The sequence below is a fragment of the Nelusetta ayraudi genome, unplaced genomic scaffold (genome assembly GCF_046127955.1).
Source record: "Nelusetta ayraudi isolate G7.1 ecotype Tasmania unplaced genomic scaffold, CSIRO-AGI_Nayr_v1 ptg000084l, whole genome shotgun sequence".
In the NCBI taxonomy this organism is placed as follows: Eukaryota; Metazoa; Chordata; class Actinopteri; order Tetraodontiformes; family Monacanthidae; genus Nelusetta; species Nelusetta ayraudi.
This window is the reverse complement of record NW_027466134.1, coordinates 6,760,192-6,781,189: the sequence shown is the minus strand read 5'-3', so window position 1 is coordinate 6,781,189 and position 20,998 is coordinate 6,760,192. Positions and strand designations below refer to the sequence as shown.

The 20,998-nt window shown below is 47.0% G+C and overlaps 1 protein-coding gene across 2 annotated transcripts; it reads left to right on the top strand.

The window, feature by feature from the left end:
• Positions 1-70: 70 nt before the first annotated feature.
• Positions 71-15,738, top strand: LOC142900813 (protein sel-1 homolog 3). Of its 2 annotated transcripts, none has more exons than XM_076045351.1 (24): positions 71-258; positions 1,743-2,232; positions 2,301-2,454; positions 5,547-5,668; positions 5,903-6,018; positions 6,238-6,287; positions 6,443-6,566; positions 6,649-6,769; positions 6,891-7,031; positions 7,465-7,664; positions 7,782-7,961; positions 9,181-9,303; positions 9,482-9,622; positions 9,743-9,805; positions 9,884-10,063; positions 10,591-10,718; positions 11,138-11,221; positions 11,331-11,412; positions 12,380-12,455; positions 13,013-13,125; positions 13,297-13,418; positions 13,986-14,100; positions 14,415-14,478; positions 14,734-15,738. In XM_076045351.1, exons 1-24 carry the CDS (start codon positions 205-207, stop codon positions 14,970-14,972), a joined length of 3,282 nt encoding a protein of 1,093 aa, XP_075901466.1. In that variant the 5' UTR covers positions 71-204; the 3' UTR covers positions 14,973-15,738. The 2 variants fall into 2 exon arrangements, with proteins under 2 accessions (XP_075901466.1, XP_075901467.1); XM_076045352.1 differs by having other exon boundaries at positions 72-258; positions 1,743-2,247; positions 2,328-2,454.
• Positions 15,739-20,998: the final 5,260 nt, after the last annotated feature.

The window sequence follows — 20,998 nt, the reverse complement described above, 5'->3', positions numbered from 1 at the left end:
TCAGTGATTGTTTGCCCAGCCAGTGACACCAGAATATCAGGTAGTGCTGCATTGTGCAGGGTGTGGACTCACTCTGCTCTATTCGCCAGGACAGAGCATTTCACACACCATCTGTCTTCTCAGTGCGCTGCATGGATTTATAATGAAGTCAGGGGTCACCTCCGGCCGTTTACAGTCCCTCCAGTCGAGCTGCAACACGTCAACATGACTTTTCACACCGTCATTTCTGGCCGTGTCCTCGCCGCTGTTATTCTAATGGTAAGAAACTTCATAGCTTTTTTCATATTTGAGGCAGCGTAGATATTTTTTTTAATCCTTGCAACACAGACACAGTCAGTGCCATGTGGATCAGTCGGCAGCCAAAGATCAGGCGAAAGTGGAACGCTGGAAACACAGCAAGAAACTAAACAAAACAAAAAAACAGAGCTAAGCTAAAAAAACAACTGAGGTAAAACGGCTTCAATTTGCAAGCCTATCCAGAATAAATGAATGCAAATAAGATAGACAAGAACTGATCATTAGAAAAGAGCCAGTGTAAGTGTTTCCAGAATTGTTTGTACGCCTCTTTTCCCCCCCATCGAGTGTTTTGGGTCCTCAACTTGTCAGGTGTTGGGCGAGCCGTTAGCTCCACACTTTATTGGCGTTCTCTTTCCAAAGACCAAAACAAACTCTTTGGATCGACTTCAGATTTGGCAGAAATCTCTTTTAGTGTTGCAAGCACACAGGTCAGAGTGCACGAGGGGTTGTGAAAAGGCTGAAAGCATTTTTAATTGATCAACAACCTGATGCACCTGATGTGGCAGTCGATCAGGCACTGCCTGGACCTCAAGGCGCTCCATTAGCGCCACAATGTTTACAAAGGTTTCTGATAAAGACGAGATGGCGAAAGGTTTATTGCCAGCATTGTGGCCAAACCTGCTTTTCTTCTTTGTTTGCAGTCAGAATTGAATATCTTTCACTGCAGGGAACTTCAGCCTGCACCCCAAATGGAACGTTTGTTTATTTTCTTTTGGACTTATTTCTTTTCTTTTAAATTTGATTCAAGACATTTTTCGGATTTATCTTATGTATATCGCTAAAGGGTTTGCAACTAGGAAGAAGGAAAAACCTTTAAACGAACCACATATCGCACAGTGGAGAGCATCTATGCACGACTGTGTTTCACTTAACGGATGTAGAGTAAAACAATGCTGTCCTCAGAAAAGCCCTCTATGCCCTATATGTCGATTTCTTTTTTTGTTCATGAAAATTATGTCCAGTCATGATAAAACTTTGGCTACAGTACGAGCTATGCTAAATGCTTTAGCAGCAGCTAAGCCCGTGGTCTAAGCATCAGCTACTGCTTCGGTTGATTCCAACTTAAAGGTTGGCTGCAGGCGGAATTGGATGCAAACCAAGAAGAGAATGAAAACACTTTTTCAATGCATGATAGCAAGATGGATGAAAGTTTTCAGAAGCGAAAGATGCAAATTTAACACCATCAACATGTTTGAAGATGAAGAAAACCTACAAACCTTGAAGCGTAAACCTTGAGTTTGTGATAAAGCTGCTTCGGCGAGACGATGCGAAACGTTTTTCAAACACACTTTACACTTTACTTTTACGCCAGGTGAACCATTAAAAATATAACCCGCTGGCAACACATCTATATATAATGTGTCTCAATGGTGTGGGAGGAAAAAGAAAAAGGCTGCATGCATTTTCCACTATTTCTTAATGAATCCATCTTTCACTTCACCCAGGGACACTGTGTGTTACAAACCATTTCAATCTCCTCCTCCAACACCGGAGAGAACCTGCCTGGTAATTTCATCGCGTTTGACTCGGTCCCTGACAGAGTGGGCGACGGGTCGGCGCTCTGCGTGCGCTACCTGTGCTCCGGGCCATGTCGGCTGGCGGTAGAGGTGGCCGTGTCCACGCTAAGGGAGACGAATGTGGTGGTCTTCAGGAGGAAATGGATGAGCAGCGCCAGCCAAGTCCACAGGATCCGCTGGCTGCTCGTCAGGTGGCCTCCGTCCATCTTGTACCAACGTGACTTCTTTAACCGCCGAGAGCTGGAAGCCAGGAACGCCACGGTTCGAGCTCAGCTGGACCACCTCGGTGAAGATGGAACCCACAACGGCGCCACGTTAAGGATTTACAAAGAGCTCCCCCTGCCAGAGCGTTTGGCTAAACGTGCTCATGTTTGCCTGTCGTGGTCTGCTCAAGTAATGTGGCAGATAACCAGAGACCGTCCACGTGAGCAAGGTCAGAAGACCGCTTCATCACCCCAGGGCTTCTGGAGAGGCTGTGTTCTCGAGGTTTTCTCTTTTCTTTGCGTCTCACAGACCCCATCGATCTGCTGAGTTTCCCACTGGCCAGCACCGGTGAGCAGTTTGGAGTGGTCCGCAGGTTCCAGCCTTTTATTGACAGAGCTCTGGAGGAAGCCCGGCGTGGCGCTGTGACTCGGCCCAGGTGCGCTAACGCCTCAACTTGTTTGTGCTCGCTCTATTTCGACAAGTAGCTAGCATAAACTCTAATGTCTTCCAGCGGTTTCATAGAATAGGAGTAATTTGTTTTCTATTTAAGCCAGCTGTACGCGTGTAGTTCATGCTAGCTGTAGCAGCGAAGGCATATGTTGTTAGAAGCTTCTCCAAGAGAAGTCATGCTCAGGCTGTTTAGTGAATAATGCAAAACTGTTTAACCCTGACAATCTTCGACAAAGCAGTACATGTTCCTTCCAGTTACAGCCTTCGATCCAAGTGTGAAACCAACCGCCAGCCGGTGCCAAGAATGCAAAAACCCAGCATTACCCACTAGCATGTTTGCTGAATGACCGATGAATCCAGAAAAAAGATAAACTAAGTAGGGCACAGATAGAGGAAAGACTGTGTCGCGCTAGCTTACATGCTATTACAAGAGTTAGATGCCCACAGGAAATGATCACATGACCCGAGTCAGTCAACAGAACTTGCTGCTGTTGCTGCTGCTGCTGCTGCTCACTGGGTGTTTTCAGAGCCGCACTGCATCAAGAGCTACTTCGCACCGAGTCCACGATGATTTGCGAGTGACATTTATATGGCGAGCCGTACATTTCCTTGTTTTTATTGTTCTTCTCCAGGTCAGCCGTTGACTCTGCTTTATGTGCTGCTGCTGCCAGTCTTGGCCGTTGTGCCGGGCCAAGAGAGATGTTTTTACACTCGGAGTGGCTCTCCAGCTTAAATAAAGATTACTAAGAGAGGTCAGCGGTTGGGCCTCATCAAACCTGCGCTGCCTCATAAAGTTTCACTTATTGAGGAAACAAATTGCAAGACAACAAACCGCAGTAAAGGGAAACCTTTGTAATGTTACTTTAGATGTATTGTCTTAAACTCTGCTACCACAAAGGGTGGAAAGCATTTTTTAAAAATCATCCTTCAGTCAGCTTGTTACATTTTTGCCTATTTGTGAACAATAATCTCTTCTTGCTATGAAAAAAAAGAAAAAGCAACTCTTGGTTTTTTATCAGTTGGATTAATTATAAACAATGCAGAAGAATCTGCATAATGAGTCCTTGCCAGACGGCCTCAGCCGCAGTGAATCACTTCTGGCCCCTTGCAAATGTATTTCCTCACGCGCAAACAAGCCACGACGTGTCAAAAACAGGCCAAATATTAATTTTAGGATTTTAGTTTTTTTCCAACCCTGGGTGACTGAAGAGAATGGAATACAGTCATTAAAAAGTGATTGATGATCAGCTTCCGTGTAGCAACCAATATAAACACAGACGTCCGATATGGAAAAGGCCCACCAAATAATGCACTTTGAGCGCGCCGTCTCTATTTACTCGCCCCCGAGTTTCACTTCACTTCCTGCTATGTGTTTGCGGGCGAGGCAAATTAATCTTACGATGATTACAGCATTTATTTGTACAACATAATTGGCAGCGCAGGGGCCAGGCGGCCCCCGCTGATGCGTCGAGGCCTCCATAAGTTTCCTTTTTGCCGACGTCTCATGGCCAAAGGTCCCCCATAGCTCATCCTGTGGCACTGCGGAGGCTGCGGGCAGAATTCGCCAGCCACGCTGTTGTTTAGCGTCGTGTTTTCATTGTAAATATCACTCTTTGTAAAGCGGGTTTTATGTTTTGTGGAGGTTGTCAGACAGAAGGACAAAAAAAAGAAAAATGGTGCAACGCCGGAGACAGGAATGCTTCTGTTTTACACATGTAGAAAAAAAAAAAAAAAAGACTGGAGAGGAGATTGGACAAACTGTCAGTCACAGTCTGGGTCGATCTCTTCTCTTCTCCGCTGATAACACCTGACTGGACTGAGCTAATCAGGATTAGAGTGATGCCTTTTGGCTGCATTTACAACAAATCCGACAAGGTGATAAAAACCTGGCAAGTGTTGCATAGTGGTGTGTGTGTGCGTGTGCGTGTGTGCGTGTGTGTGTGTGTGTGCGCTCGCGGGACCTAACTAACACAACAGGACAGTGCTTGCAGCTTCACCCAGCAAGCTCCAGCAGCAGTCACAGCCCTCGGGGAAAAACACGTAGAGTGGCCCCTTCCACAGCTTCCTTGCCCATTTTTGGCAGAGTGGGTGTGGTCGTAGTAGTAGGCTAAATACCTTTATTTCACCCCGAATAACTGCATCAAGGAAGTGGCCATGTTTATTTTCAATGAGGCTGCAGACATGCGTGTGATGATAAAGCGAGCGACTAAACACCCAAGCGACAGCGGCTCAAAAGTGGGTGTGGCTTTCCTGAGCGGCCTCGGTTGCACTTGAATCTTACCTTCGGTTACTATAATGATTTGTTGTCTGCTCACAGAGACTGTAGGAACTGCTCCCGCAACCTAAAAATTCTTAACACTGCACCAGTTTGCGCTGAAAACTGTGGCTAGCTGCATTCAGGAGCTCATTTCAGACAAACTGGTGGCGTGCTGGCATCAGATTTGCTTTGAATGCAGCCTTTTCTACGCTCAGCGATCATAAAAGCACGTTACACATTGTAGCATCCTCACTGCGGCCATCATTCTGTTACGACTAGCTAGCAGAGGCCTCCTGCCAGTGTTGCCATTAAACCCTGCAGGGGGTAAATCCGTCTCCTTCGCCGTCGCTAGCCCCTTCCTCGGTTTCTGCAGCCACCCGATCAGACCGAGCCGCTCTCTTGAGAGCCGACGCGTCCGGCTTTTCATTTCGACTCTGCACGCTCTGCACTGTTGTTTGACACCAGCGCTGTTGTGTGTCGATATCAGCAGCGCGGCGGGCCGCAGGTGATGAAGTCGATCGCCACCACCGCTTCCCCTCCGCCAGCCCGCAGCTGTAATAACACACCCCGCTCTCCTGGTTTCACTTTGGGCCATCATTACAAATGGCTTTTAAGAGCTACGACGCGATGGATTTCCAGTCGAGCATGTAAAGCTTTTTATTTACGGTCAGCGACGGCCGGCGAGGTCAGCCGTTCTCGGTGTGTTTTAAAATTCAACCTTACGCTCGGCCGGCCCGGAGAGATGATTCGTCACAGCGCTTGTTGTGCTCGGCTCCGGTGTCGCTTTGCTTTCACTTCTTTTTCCCTCCTCTTCCTCTTAGCGTCACCTTTTCCGTGTGGCTCTACCTGCTGGAGCCGTGTCGGGCGAAGCTCTGCGGGATCATCCATCACATGGATGGCAACGATTCCTACAACTCCGTTCTGATGCAGCTTACGGACGCAGGTGGGCGACGCCGGCACGCACACCTGATACCAGTTTAGCCGCATCAGATTGAAGCGTCGCGGTAGGATTGTGAGTGATGTGCTGTGCGTGTGTGTGTGTGTGTGTGTGTGTGTGTGTGTGTGTGTTTTTGCGGGCCAGTGGAACAGACTGTGCCATGTATTAATAAAGAGCCCCGAGGCCCTCCCCCCCACCCCCCCACCATGAAAATATATGACTGACTGCGGCGTCTCCTAGGCGACATCATCATCCAGACACGCGTGACGATGGGGGCCGACGAAGCCTTCAGAACCAACCGAGCGTTGCCGCTCGGGAAGTGGATCCGATTGGACTGTTACGTACAGGACTCGGAGGTAGGGACGCAGCTTGGGGCCTCCTTGCTTCCAGGGGCTTCGATTGGCTCCATCCTGAACAATGGTTTCTTTCCGGATGGGAACCTCGACTGCAATTTGCTGGACGTGGTGCAATTTAGAATTGTTTCCACTCGAGTGCTGTTTTTTTTTCCTCCTTTAGCTGTTTTTTGTTTTTTTTTAAAGGGTTTAGTTTCATGCGTTATTATGTCTGACTTGCAGGTGCGGCTGGACACAACATGGGATGACAAAACCATCAAACATGTTTACCGGTAAGCGGCCATAACGGTTGTTGGACACAGAATTTCTCATTTTGAAATTGAGAGCACAGCTGTGTTGTCATTAAAGAAAAGGATGGGAACAACAAGAGCTGTTAGTCCAGCTGTCACGAAAAAGAATTACAAAAAGTTGTGCAAACGTCTCACAGATTTCGCGGCAGCATCCACTATGACGACACCGACGGATACTTTGTGATTGGAGGCAGCAGATACTTGAAGGGCATCCGCGGATATTTCGGCCCAATCCGATACTATCGTTTTGGTACTAAAGAGGTAAAAATGTGAGACAGAATCATTAGAGGGTTAGTTTTTAATTAAGTTAATTTAAAAAAAAAATCTGACTCTTGTGGGGCAGGTCCGAAACCCACCGACGACTTTGCACCAAATGGAAAAGACTCTCCAGGAGTGTCAGGAAGTCAGAGAATGGACGAGAACATTCGTCCAACGAGTCACTGAGAGTCACAGGAAGGAAACAGGTGAAAGGTCGTTTCAACAAAGTCGTTTTGTGGTTTGCACGTCTCCCAAACCAAATCCACAGCAAGGAACTGTCGGTAAGATGCCTGTTGACCGGGTTCTGCTCCTCCTCCTTCTCCGCAGGCGGCTGCATCAGTCCCTTCACTGAGCTGGCAGGTTGCTTTCAAAGAAACGTCAGCAAGCAAACCTGGAGCTGGGAGGAGCAGCTGAAGCACCGCCCACTTTTCAAATTCCTGCAACAACAGGAGGGAAACATCGGAACAGGTGCGACAATGGAGCGTTGACTAAAGCAGGGGACGGTTGGCACGGCCGGTTGGTGCAGAAATGACAGAAACTTCAAGTGTTGTACTGGTAAAAGTCAACTCGATCTGTGACGCCCACCAGTGACTGAGCCAGCCGCAACACATTGTGCAGCCGGTGTAAAAGAGGAGGTGGGACACAGGAAGTCGTTTCAAAGAACGACAGGAAGTGCCAGCCAAAAAAAATGAATGATGTTGAACTATGATGGAAGCAGAGATTGTCTTCAGAGTCTGTGATCCCTCGTCTGGTGGACGTGTGGTCCTCAGCCTTTTCACAGGCGAACGGGCAGCTATTGAAAAGCCACCACAGCTTAAGTCGACTGCATGCACCAAAGGCTGCGATTGTTGTTTCTCGATTGTTTGCGTTCACCGACGTTTCTGTATCTTATTGTCCGCAGGGTCTTTGGGCGTCGGGAGCCTTGGGGGGGCGCTGCTCCAGCGAGCCATCCAAACGCTGTTCACCGTCGGCCGGGAGCAAAACAGCATCGATGGCGGGTCACTGGATCTGCTGCGGGCATCCTCTTGCTTCGGCGACCACAGGGCCTCGCTCCTCTTGGCCGCCGCACACCTGTCGGGCCTGGCGGCCAATCGGCAGCTGGTACGCTCTCCTCTGCCGCCGCCACCGTCTCCTTGAGGTGCTAATTGCCGCTCTCGCCGGGTGCGGCACGACTCGACAGAGTCAACGAGGCTGAAGTAAGTGACTGCTGTGTTCCAGGGTCACGCCTACAGCCTGATTGGCGCGGCGGGCGACAGTCGCCTCGCCCTGATGCACGCCGGCTACAAGCACGCGCGTGGGATCGACGGGTTCCCGCGGGACCCCGACGTGGCCTACGGCTACTACTCTAATGTGGGCAAACAGAGCAATGAGGACGGCTTGAGGATGCACGAATACATGGTACGTGGAAGCGGGCTGGCGGGAGGGTCGAGCGGAGCAGAATGTCACCGGGATTAGTCACCTAATCACGGAATCAGCAGTGGCCTTGGGGGGGGGGGGGAGTTGAAAGAGGTTTGTGTTAAGAGAAATGGCAGGAAAGCAGCCGATGCACATGTACATTTTCATCCAACACTTACTTCAAGCTCGGATTCAGGAGTAGAGCGACATAAAAGAGAAACAAGGGTCTTCTTTAAAGGCTGCATCCACTTTTTTTCCCACTGTAAAAGTGAGGTGGGGGAGGGGCGGGGGACTATAATGACCCATCATGCTCCACTTTATGTCTGACGCTTATGTAACCACCGAGCTCAGCTGCTCTTCAGTGTAGCTGGTGGGTTCAGTCAACCCCACGACTCCTGCCTTGTTTTTTTTTTTTTTGTGTGTGTGTGTGTTTTTTTTTTTTGCAGGATGGGAGCTGACTGTCAGGATGCTTTAGTGCTGAGGCTAGCTAAACGGCTCGGAGAATCTGTTGAGGGGTTTGGGATTTTTTTTTTATTTTCATGTTTTTTTTTAGCACTTTAGCACTTAGGAGTGCAGCAGCCAACTGGTTTGTCGTTCTCTCCTTCATGTTCCCTGAAACCAGAGCGGAGGGAACACGTGGCACGTCGTGTACATATACATGAGTGCGAAAAAAATAAAACAAAATAAAAATATTGCCCCAACTGGCCTTGGGTGCGTTTTGTGTGCAAACTGCCAAACTTTCCAGGGCAGCGCACGACCTACTTCGTTCAAAGGGGGGCGCCCCTGAGCCAGTAAATCTACATAAATACATGAAAATAATTAAGTGCTCCTCCTTCTATCACTATCAACTACTGCACTTGAAGCCCAGGAGGCCTGCGCCCCCCCCCCCCAAATACAGATAAAGTCCATATGAATTGGAAATTTTTACATAATGTTCTACCAAAGGTGAAAAGATGAGGAGTAACTTTGCATCGGATCCCTGGAGCTCACTTTAAATAAATATATGCAGAAGCTTTTCGCAATACATACATACAAATACGTATGTATATAAATATATATATATATATATATGTATATAAATATATATATATACATATATATATATATATATATATATATATATATATATATATATATATATATATATATATATACATATATATATATATATATATATGCTGTATATGTGTACTATTTAAGCTTTAACATGTCTCTTTAAAAGCAATACATACCCGAGCACATCTATCTGAGTGACGAGGAAAACTTGAGGAGCCGTGACAGCTTGTCGAGCGACGTCTTTGAGTACATGAAGTTGCAGGCGGAGAGAGGAGACGTACAGGCCCAGGTACAGTACAGTACGTTTGAGTTAAATCCAGGTATTTACTCTTTTTTCTTTTCTACTTTGTGAAATCATGCAACTCACCTTTTGCCGTTCAAGAGCAGCAGCTGCGCTATGTATATATAGATGTAGACGCATAGCGATAGAGACGGAGAAAATAAAACCCAACCCCTTGTGTGCTCAGAGGCGTCTGGCTTCGATGCTTTTCTGGGGACAACACGGAATTTCAAAGGACCCGGGCGGCGCCATGATGTGGTTCGAGCGAAGTGCCATGCAGATGAAGGATCCCTCGGCGTTGTACGACTACTCCATCCTTTTGATGAAGGTTCTGTGAGACATGAGCGGGCGAGTGAGAGAGAGTGAGAGTGTGAGAGAGAGAGAAGGATATTACACCTGCACGTCGGTTTTGGCTGGCGGCTGCTGTGATTGATGTGCGCCTCTTCAGGGCCCGCGAGTGACGAGGAACCGCAGTCAAGGTTTCCGCCTCATGCAGAAAGCGGCAGCCATGGTACGTGACTGTACGTGTGCACGTGTTTACATTGTGTGTGTTGCTGCAGCCCCGCCACGCTCTGTTCTCTGGCTTCAGGGCTCAATTAGCGCGGTGAACGGCCTGGGCTGGTATCACGGGACCGTGCTGAAGGAGCACGCCAAGGCGCTGGAGTACTACCAGCGAGCGGCACTCAACGGCGGCAGCGCCGACGCTGTGTTCAACCTGGGAGTGTATCGACTCAACGGGAAACACCCCCGGAGGCCCGAGAGGAACGAGGTTCGCCATAGCGGAAAATTAATTTTGATGGAGGCGCTCGCTGAAACAACAACTTGATTCAACTTCCACATTATGGGGCCCACACAGCATGTTCAATAGTGTCACTTCAGCGTCAAGCCTCTGTGACCCACCAGAATCTATCATCTGATCAGAACCAGCCGTGGCGCAGCACGCACGACACCTCGGAATACAGTCTTTTCTGGGGATTTTCTGGCCTTTAAAATGGTTTCCTCTTGATGTTGCTGTTTCTTCTCAAAATCTCCAAATATTACACACTTAACCTTTGACAGCAAACAGTAGAATTTTTATTATTATGTTTCAGTTCAGAAGCATCCTATTAATCATTTTATACGTGTATATTTTTATTGGATTGCGCACCGTGGGAAATAAAAGCTTCTTGGGACCCATGTGATTTGAATTCAATTGCATTAATTGCAGTACCACGGGTGGCCACTGGGAAAATTGGTGGTGGTACCATTGTTCCTATCATACATCTGTGTTTTTGTTTTTTTTTCTTTGCCACGCAGACGGCCGCGTTCCACTACTTCCTGGATGCTGCCCAGCTGGGCCACACCGTAGCATCGGTGGAGGTGGCCTGGTACCTGGCTACTGGGTCCCTGCAGGGGGCGCCGCGGGACGCGGACAGGGCAGTGACGTAAGAGGCTTTCAGTAATCTCGGCCGGGAGGGGGGCGGCAGTGTTTGCGATGGGCCTGTTGCCTACGCAGCCTGCGGCGCCGGCTCAATGACGACGGCTAATTCAAGGTCGGAACCTTCGCAATTAGCATATCTAAAAATAAGAGTTGCTGTCACCGCACTGTCTGGGACAACGGGATAAAAAAAAAAAAAACACCAAAAAAACCAAAAACAAACTCCACTGCTCACAGCTGTTCCGCCGCTGTACTTTTGGTGCATTTAAAGACGCTCCATCAGCAGCAGCAGCAGCAGCAGCAGGAAAAGGAAGCTTTTAGTTTAAAAGTGACCCTCAGCCAGGCGGAAACTATATCGGGAGACAATGCTGAGAGACGTATCTTCTTTGTTGCCGTCGTCGTCGTTGTGTCTATTTTTTCTCACAGGATGCTGAGAGACGTCTGCGAGCAGAACGGCCACCTCGGATTCACCGTCAGAGAGGCTCTGCACGCCTACCTGGAGGGCTCAAGGTGGGAGTGGCGCCTTAAATGACTTTTTAACGATCCCTGTTTCGGACCACCAGCTCTTCGACTGATCAGCGTGCGGTTGTTTGTTTTCTCACTCTGTGCTGCAAAACAGGCAGGAGGCCCTGGCCAAGTACATCCTGGCAGCAGAAACCGGCCTGGGCTTGGCCCAGATTAACGCTGCGCACCTGTGTGAGGTAAATCTGTGGGTGGGCGGGAGTTTTTGAGGTTGTTCTTAAAGGGACAGTATCCCAATTCATGAACGTAGGCTCTGGTGGCTCATTCTAACTCTTCGTAAATGTTATGGAGCATTGTGAACATAATAAAATATAGTTTCCACGGACCCGAGGAATAAAAAAGGTGTGTGCAACGATTCCTCCACCGACACAAGAAGAACATCTTGCTGTGAGGCAAGAGTGGCCCATTAGGATGATGCAGGATTCAGAAATACTAAACTAATGAGGCCCCCTGGTCATCGACACAAGTACTCTGCCATTTTGGAGGTCAACATCACTCCTTTTTTCGATCAATTTTTCCAAAAAACAGCCTCCATAGGTGACATTAGCAAATCCCTCTGTTGTGCACTCGCGTGTAACACAGGCAGCGGATATCTGGGCTCAAAACACCAGGCTAACATCTCAGTTTGGAGTGAGAGTTGACTGCCAAGACTCGGATGTGACAGCACAGACATGCAGGATGGATGTGTGATGTTTTTAATCCGGTTGATTTTTATTCTGTTGGGTGTGAAGGCGTTTCATTCTTTCCGGGGGCGGGGGGGGGGGGGGTGAAACTCCGGAAAGGTTACGTTGATTAGAAAACGTCCCCGCAGCCAGCGAAGAAATGGGTGGACATCGGAGCGACAGTTTTTGGCTGATGTGTCCGTTTAAATGGTGGCACGAGTCCTTGACAGGACAAACTACTGCTTTCACAGCGACGAGGGGGAGGAAAAAAACAACAACAATGGAAAAAAGAAAACATCCACTTTCCACTTGGTGGCAGCGGCCGGGGAACAAATTGCACATCATTCCTGTCACGTACTAAAATAGGAGAAACGAGCCAGAGGGAGGTTTTCTTCTAGCGGCTGATAGTGTAACCTTCACGGCCATCGCTCTGTTTCTCTCTCTCTCTCTCTCTCCCTCGCCCGCCCGCCCGCTCTCCCTGCAGGAGCTGAGTATCGGCCGCCACTGTCAGCTGCGGTACCTCGGCCTCGCAGTGCTGGAGCCCAGCGCACATCCATCTGGTGAGTCCTGCCAATGGGTGTTATTACAAGAACTGGCAATATGGCGGCACAGTGATCTTTTTCCAGTGGCCCTTCGAAGTACTGCAGCCAAAACCCCATCTTACCCATAGACCACAATACAAAAAGAAATGCCTGTAAGACCTACTGTGACCTGAAACGCAGTTTATAACAAATATTTCTATTGCATATTTTTCAGTCATGGTCTTTACTTTTTTCATATTTCAAATAAAATTGTAATGGCCAGAAAAGAGTTTTTTTTCCCAGCGTGACTTCACACCACTGTATGGACTGCTGTGTCACGCCTCTTTCTGATTGGCTGATGCGTCCTGACTTACATGCTGTATGGGCCACATAATGCAGAAGCCAAAAACCTTTTGGGCGTACCCGTTGGGTGAGCAACTACAGTGAAATGAGTGGGCTGCCATTTTGGATCCCAGGGGCTTGGTCCCACCTCACTCCACCCCTCCGTTCCGGTCTAGTCCGGTCCCATCCAGTCCAAACCGGTCCAGTCCAGTTCAGTGAGCAGGACGCGTTTGTTCCTTTTCTTCTTCCCGCAGCCCTGCTGAAAATGGGAGACTACCACTATGACGGCGGGCGGGGAGACTCATTATCCTCGACCACTCAGGCCATATCGATGTACGGCAGAGCGGCTGTGGCAGGAAGCCCCCAGGTGACACGTTGACTCGGGCTGTAATCTCATCACCCCGTGATAAACTTAATTAAACTCACACACAGGCTGCAGCAGCTCCCCGTCGCAATAAACACCGCCTTATTATTATTGTTATTATTTGGAGACTCTCTTTTGTTTGCGGCGCTTTCTAATCCCTCTCGCGGCCACCAGGGGATGTTCAACTTGGCCGTGTTGGTGCAGCGAGGCCACGTCGTTCCGCTGAGCGTCCGCGGCCTCTTCAACGTGACCAGCCTGGATGAGCAGGAAGTCGTGGTGGAGAAGATCCTGCAAAGGTGCCTTTTTTATTTTTTCTTCTTACAAATGCGATAAATAGCCGCTAATCCGACTGTCTTCATCAACTCTAAATGTGGAACTCAAGGCCCTGGGAACTTTTTTTTTTTTTTTTTTTTGTAGCTGCGCTCCCATTATTTGCCATCTATTTCATCAGGGGAAAAATCGCAGGAATGACCCACATAAATCGTGTGCGGCTGTCGAGCAGCCGACGCGCGCGGCGCTTTTCACAGCGCAACGATTGAAACACAGCGATTGTTTTGCACGCTTGCTCGATCCGGCAGTGGTGCAGATTGGGTTTTTTTTTTTTTTTTTTTTCCCCAATCCAAGCTAGTTCAATAGTAGCCGCACATTTGTATCTGTCACCTGCAAAGTTGCCGCTGTTGACGTCTCACTTCTGTTACACTCACTCCAGTTCAACGGGTCGTTCCTTGCTCGAGCGGCGAAATGACTGAGAATTATTAAATATGCTTGTTACACTGTTGGCTGTGGTGATGTAGGCTCTCTCCCCGTGCGTATGAAATCCGCTGTAAACAATGCATCGTTGTTTGTTTTCCTTTCTTCCTCAGATGTTTGCAGAACGAGGCTGCAGATGCGGCGTCGCCCTGTTCTGTGGCACTGCTCAGAGTTCAGATGGGAAAAGCCTTGAGCAGAGTGACTCAGAGCGGCGTGCAGCTCGTCTTGGTAGGCGGAGCGCGCCGCCACTAATAAGAGAGAGAGAGAGAGAGAGAGAGAGAGAGAGAGAGAGAGAGAGAGAAACAAAAAACGACATGCAGGGTACCTCATGTGCATTGCACCCCCCCCACCCACCCTCAACCTCCCCCTTGATAGTTGATTTAACCTTAATAATTGAAAGGTGTGAAAAATGCAAATCGGACTTTTAGCATGAATAAGACATTAAAGACTCTATAGGGTGCAGCCTATTTTGAGGACAGACAGCTGGATGATTTATTCACACCATTCTTCTTCTTCTTCTTCTTTTTCTTCCTCCTCCATAGGCATGTGCGACTCTCCTGTCCGCTGCCGTCACTGCCACCTTGTTGCTGCTGCAGTGCTGCCTGGGTGAGTAAAACTCACCTGCTCGCATCCTCCTCCTTTTCCTCCTCCTCCTCCGCCTCCTTTTCTTACTCCTGTTCCACCTCCTCCTCCAAGCTACCACTTGCACACCCTGGCCGCTAGATGGTGACATTTCCCCATGCATCTATCCCTTCTCTGTCCTTCTACACTGGCACTCCTGGAAACGTGATGATTTTCTCCCTTTCTGGCGGCTATGACAGGATGCCTTTTTTTTTTTTTTTTTTTTTTTGGTAATCCTAGGACAAAAAGGTTCCCGTCAGCCTGCGGTGGGGCCGAGGGCGGAGACGCCGCATGTCAGCCGAGCCAGCGTCAGCGCAGGCAGGGAGCGAGGCGGCATCATGAGGCCGGCGGCGAGGAATCAATGGCTTAGCATCCTGAATGGCCCGGAGAGGCTCCAGCAGGCGGCTGATTGGGCCATGACGCTGTCCGGCGTGTGTGTGTGCGCCCTGTGGACCACACTGCTCTACCATCTCCTGTGACATAAAGCCAACACACAAACACACACAGACACTGCATTGTGACCGAATAGCCGCAGCGACAAAACCCCCCCACACAGCACATGACTGTGCGAGGATGCATTTAGCCGATGAGCTGGCGCACCTCCTCCTCCTCCTCCTCCTCCTCTTCTTCTTCTCCTTCTCCTTCTTCTGCTTATTGTTTGCAGGTGTTTTGTGAGTCACTTCCAAGGTGCAGGGTTTGGAAAGAAGTGCTGATCACAGTGTGAGCGCGCTCCCTTTTGTTATCAGCCAGATGATAATAGCACTGTTGTGACCTTTATTCCGTCAGATTGATTGGCAGCACAGAGTTTATATACCGTGGACGCCGTTGGTTCTGATGATGGTTACAGCTGCAGCCAATGGTGCTGTTAGCAGTTTTTTTGGGCCCAGTGGCTAAAAAAAAAATCGGTTTGGAGGCCCCCCACCTGTACATTGTGTATTAATAATGGTTATCTACTGGGACTTGCTGGGTCAATAGAACCATCCATGTTCCATTTAACAGCAGCCCAGGCTGCAGCTACTATTTGAAACAAATTCATGCAATATACGAATGTATCAATTATTGTCATCGATTTGATTCCATGAAATAAACCAAAGAAGCCTCTTGATTGACAGGTGAAACATCTTCAAGACAGCAAGATCGGTGCAGTTTGCCTTAGCCTCCTGCGCATTCCATGAAATGTTCTTTTGAATGGGTAAAAAAATTAGTAAAAATGTGAAAAATGACATACAACTCTTCCTTCAGTCCCCCCCCCCAAAAAAAAGGGTATGAAAGACGTCTATCCTGGCGCCATGTGTGCTGCAACAACCAACCGTGTGAGACACAGCAGCGGAACCAACGTTCAGCTGCAGTGGGATCAAGGAAACGAGTTCATTAATTGAAGAATTGTTTCAGCTCCAACGCTGGCAGATGTGACGGCAATTCGAAAAAAATCTGAGCCTTAATACGTCAGCTATTAGGACTCGCTCGGGGCCTCTATCAGTGACACGCTGATGATAAGTGTCCCTCGCAGGAGGCTGGACATGTGTGAGCAGCACGCAGCTTCTCCAAGGCCGCGGCTGCTCCATTCTAAGGGGTTCTTATCGATATCTTTGGCGTTTTCGGAGCCTCTACCAACACTCCCTTCTGGGTAAAGATAAAGGACCCGTATCACCCCAGAACCACCGTCTGGGCCGCGATTAAAATCCCGTCAGCGTCCGGCAGACGCCGGCCGTCAACAGGCGTCACGGCTGTTGTCCGCCAACGAGTGTTTTGTGAGGGATCCTGGCCGTTATGCTGCCATTTAGTCGCTGTTTACGGCTGCGGTCTCCGACTCCGCACTGATGCGCACGTTTTTTTAGCGGCCCGAGCGTGTTTGCCCGGCGCTAGCGGCGGCGACGGCTGTCATTAGCCAAATAAGACGTTGTGCCGGCAGTGTCAACAGCAGCAGCAGCGTGCAGAGTTTCCCTCGGCTCAGACCGACCGGCTCTGTGTAATTTAGGGATGGAGCGATCGGTGGCTCGTTTTCTTCTATAAAGGGAAAGTTCAACAAAACAAAAACACAGTGTGTTTTGTTTCCTCACACGCGAGTGCACAACAGAGGGATTTGCTAATGTCACCTATGGAGGCTGTTACTTCATTGTGCTGGCTGTGTGTCACGGTTTTATATGGAACATAGGGATATATATAAAAAAAAAAAAAAAGTGAAATAGTTTATTTTAGTATCAGACTTTTATGTTATTGCATTTATTTTGTAATAGCAAATAGATAAGTGTCATTTTGATTCATTAAACTCATCAACTCTATTAAAAAATAAAATAAAATAAAATGGAAAAAAAACTGCAACTGTGTGAAAATGATTTTTTTTTTTTTTTTTTTAATAAAAAGCTTTGAAACCTAAAAGGTACAAATTATGTAAAACTGAAAATTACCTAAGACCGAGTCAACTGGAAACAAACGTTTCCTTTTAAGAATCGGTTTAATTATTCATGGCGCAAAATACTTTAAAGATGATCCTTGACATTGCGTCGCCTTGCTGCTCGCCCTGCCTTCATTCATTAACAGCTGGAATGATTTACTGGCCGGGCAAACACTGCTTCAGGACCCAGAGTCAACACTGCGTTTGATACGGCCATTTAAACTGTAATCCCGGCTGGGAGCCTCACCTGCATCAAGGCCAACAGTTAACTAATCCTCATCAATAATTCAGTGCACTGTTTGGAAGTTTCCAAATGTCATTTGAGGCGACACCTTGCAGTTTTCCCCCCTGAACTTCAAAAGAGGTTTTTCCAAATCATGTCTCTGATTCGCTGGCATGCCAATGGAAGAATGGCACCTTTGTATCGATACCACTGTCTAATCTGTCTAATCTAATTTATAGTTATAGAGACTTCACAGTGTAGATATATGTACTGTATGTATTTAATGTAGATATTGAATCTCAAAAACGTCAATTATTACAGGTACACGGTAATTGTCAAGTCCAGTTGAAGGATTGAGTCCAATTCAAGCTTTGATTTTAAATGCCTTGTTTAGAAAAAAATGTTTCCTCAATTTTTGCCAAACTCATTTCGTCGTTCATCCTCGAGTGTTTTTAGAGTCTGATTACACTAGTTATAGAAACTCAAAAGTCCCAGAAGGATCAAATCTTGAATCTCTTGTATCTCTGTGCATTCCCGTAAGCAGCTTTTCTGAAACAATGGCGAAGTCGAGCTTCTACTTGTTGTTTTGTATGTCGCTATCGTCTCTCGTCCTGCTCACACACTCATGTTTGCAACCTTCTTCTTCTTCTTCTTCTTCTTCTTCTTCGTGTGTTTGTTGATGTCACAGGAGTTTTGAACACATGCCCTGTGGCTTCTTCACAGATTTTGGTGCACTTTCATGCCGCCACAGCACCACTCACAGGCTTGGCATACATACTGCAGCAATTTCACCTGTTTCAGGTGGACAAACACATTTTTTGATGTGACATCGTGTTTCACAAAAGACTCTTTTAAAACAGCAAAGTTATCGTGCTTGTGTGCACAATTGAGGCCTGAGTGGAACCAAAGGTCAAATCAATCACATCAATCAACACAAATCACTCACTATGTATTTTTCTGAGCAATGGCACATTTTAAGAGGCGCACATAAACATTTAAAGCGTAAGTGTCAAGAAATGGCTTATGATGACCTTTGGTCAACTCGATTAAACAGTGAACGCTGAAGCTCTTCCTGAAACCTGCTGGAATCACCCGTTTGATTGTTGAAACCAACTGTGAAGCCGCGAAATTATGGGAGCACCAAGCCAAACATCCTCTTAATCCAGAATAAAAAACACAATCTAAAAAATAAATCCTTAAAAAAAAAAAACACTGAAAGGCCAGGATCTCGATTTCGAGTCAAGTAGTTTAAATCTGAAGTAGCTTTTTTGCAGCACTGATTACAGTGACTCTGAGGAATTTTGCTGAAAGCATCTGGTTCGCTTTCACCCTCTTCTTTTTTTGGTCATCACTCAAACTTACAATTAACAGCCCCTCCCCCACCCCCACCTGACATTCCACTGAAATTCCACACTGTGCTCACTGAGCAACCACACAGTGTCTTTTCAGGTAACTCCAGCAAAGCGCGCACATGCCAGCGTGTCATCTGACCCTTGAGCCTGACCTTTTTTAGAAGAATATAGTGTTGGAACAATCGTCAAAGCCTTCGGTGAGGTGTGAAGGGAGAAAAACGGATAGATGATATTTAAAAAGACTAGTTTGTCATTTGGACCGTGCTTTAAACAAACAACAATAACAATAACCTCAGTGGGTAGAGTGTCAAGATAAGGAGCATGAATACATATTGTCACCCTATTAAAATAATGGCCCAAGTTTTTGGGAAAACACAAAAAGAGATGGCCAGCATTATCAAGAGATGATTTAAGCCAAAAACTAATTTTCGTCATAAAAGGACTTAGGCTATTATTTTAATAGGGTGACGATATGGAATCAAAGTTCCAAAGTTCTCTGACGTCATAAGTCTTAAAATAACAAGCTGGACTTTGGCATCATATGTATCTAACTAAGAAAAAAGCTATATAAACAGAATATTATGACACAATATAAATTCAGCCAGCAAACATGCTTTAACATTGCTTTAATACATGGTGCAGGTAACTATATTTTGGAGGGGAGGGGTTGCAACCTTGTCTATCTGACTGTTTGTGAGTTAAATGCTAGTGCAATAAAATTCATTGGCCATTACGCATGCTACACTAAACTGTTTATAGCTCACCCTGTAAACAGTTTAATGTGATGTCAGATATCCCTGGAGTGTGACCTCCGTGCCTCAGCGGCAGCTCTAGGATTTCAAAATAAAAGCACAAACAACCCAAAACAACTCAAAAGGAACTGCAGTGCAAATCTAATTCATTATGGAAATCTGGTTCCTTGGTCTATTCTCCTATAGGCTGAAGTACTTGGGCCTTCCGACCTGCACTGTTAACTGTACATTCTACATATGTTTGTCTACAACCGGAATCACTCATCTTGCATATGCTTAAGCAGTGTACGTGTGTGTGTGTGTGTGTGTGTGCCCGTGTGAACTTCAATCATCTAAAGTCTGCAAAGAACGCGAAGATGCTAAGCTATCAGGGGTTTGTGTTGCCCCTGGAGGAGCGATATCTTTTATTTACACAAGATTAACAGATGTTTTTGTTTTTGCCCCTAGCTGACTCAGGGTCAGCACACAACTTAGCCTAAAAATGTCATCAGCGAGAATAACGAGAAGAGAACGTTCTGATGCGGGGCGCTCAGGCTGAGTGCTTCTGCACGTCAGTGTGTGTATGTGTGTGATGCGGGCCGAGCCTCCAGGGTAGAATACGTGTCACCACCCATGTCGCTAAAAACCTTGCCACAATTTGTTGCAGCCGCCTGACGGCGATCACATCCACAGCCGATAAACGTTTCTGCTGCGATCAGCGGTCGAGTAAACAGGAGGTTGTTTTGGTTTCAACCAGTGACTATATGTAAAGATGGGCCAAGCTTTGCATTTCAAAAAAGGAGGCCAAAAACCTGCTTTCTATCATTTGACCAGCAGGGGAAATCATAACTGGTTGCAAACAGATTGAAAATGACTTGCTGTCAATATGGAAAGAAGTCATAAATGCCCAACTTCACAAATTTACAAAGTGCATTTTTTTTTTGACGGTTAAAATTGCAAGTGTATCCAAAAAATAATAAAATGATGAAAAAAAAAAAAAATCTGTTTTGTCAGATTTGGTCTAATTTCAAATAAAAATGTTTGTAAGGTTGTTGATTACAGTATAGAAGCTAACTGTAGTCTGCCTACCAGCGGGTGGGCATGCATTGAGACAATCACGCTCCAAATCAAATCATCCAAACCTCTGGTACCTTGTTATTGCGCGTCCAAACTTACGATGAGAGAAACATGTATCAGGCACAAATGAAGTTTATAAAGTTTTAACTTTAAATTAAAGGAACCAGGGCTGGTGCTGCAAACTTACTCCAGGGAGGACATCGCTGAGGGCTGTGCCTTCGATCAGACCCAGAAACTCTTTTAGAGCATCGTTAGCATTGGGGGAAAAAAAAAAAAAAAAAAAAAAAAAAAAGTCTTGAGGAAGCCAGAACTTTTCTCACTAAAAATAACACGTGTCCCGGTTGGAGGCTGACTGTCTCCTTGAGGGAGACTTTTTAAGGACGCAACCAGGGTCCAAGGCAGCCGCATGGACGGCCGCGTGTGTCCACCTCACTTGAGAATGCAGCGGACATCCAGAGATGCCGTCTGCCAGTGTGGGATCTATTTATAGGCTCCCCAAAATCTGAACATTGGGAACAAACTGAGCTTATTAACGGAAAGATGGAAGCTGGAATTTGTGGAGCTGCTCTTCTCATATTTTTGACCTTTTTTTTTTTTCCTTTCCTTTTTCTAAAAATGTCTTTGCAATGAGTTTGTGCATCTAGTGGGCTCACAGCAGGAGGGAGGTGTCAGGCCGGGACTTGAGGCAGGACTCAGACGCAGAGGATTGAGGCCAAAAGTAAATTTA

Excerpts from the sequence above, each read along its gene's own strand:
- LOC142900813 (XM_076045351.1), top strand. The coding sequence starts at position 205 with ATGACTTTTCACACCGTCATTTCTGGCCGTGTCCTCGCCGCTGTTATT. Across the intron at positions 6,019-6,237 it reads GTTACGTACAGGACTCGGAG|GTGCGGCTGGACACAACATG; the intron begins GTAGGGACGCAG and ends TCTGACTTGCAG. Across the intron at positions 14,479-14,733 it reads GCTGCTGCAGTGCTGCCTGG|GACAAAAAGGTTCCCGTCAG; the intron begins GTGAGTAAAACT and ends TGGTAATCCTAG.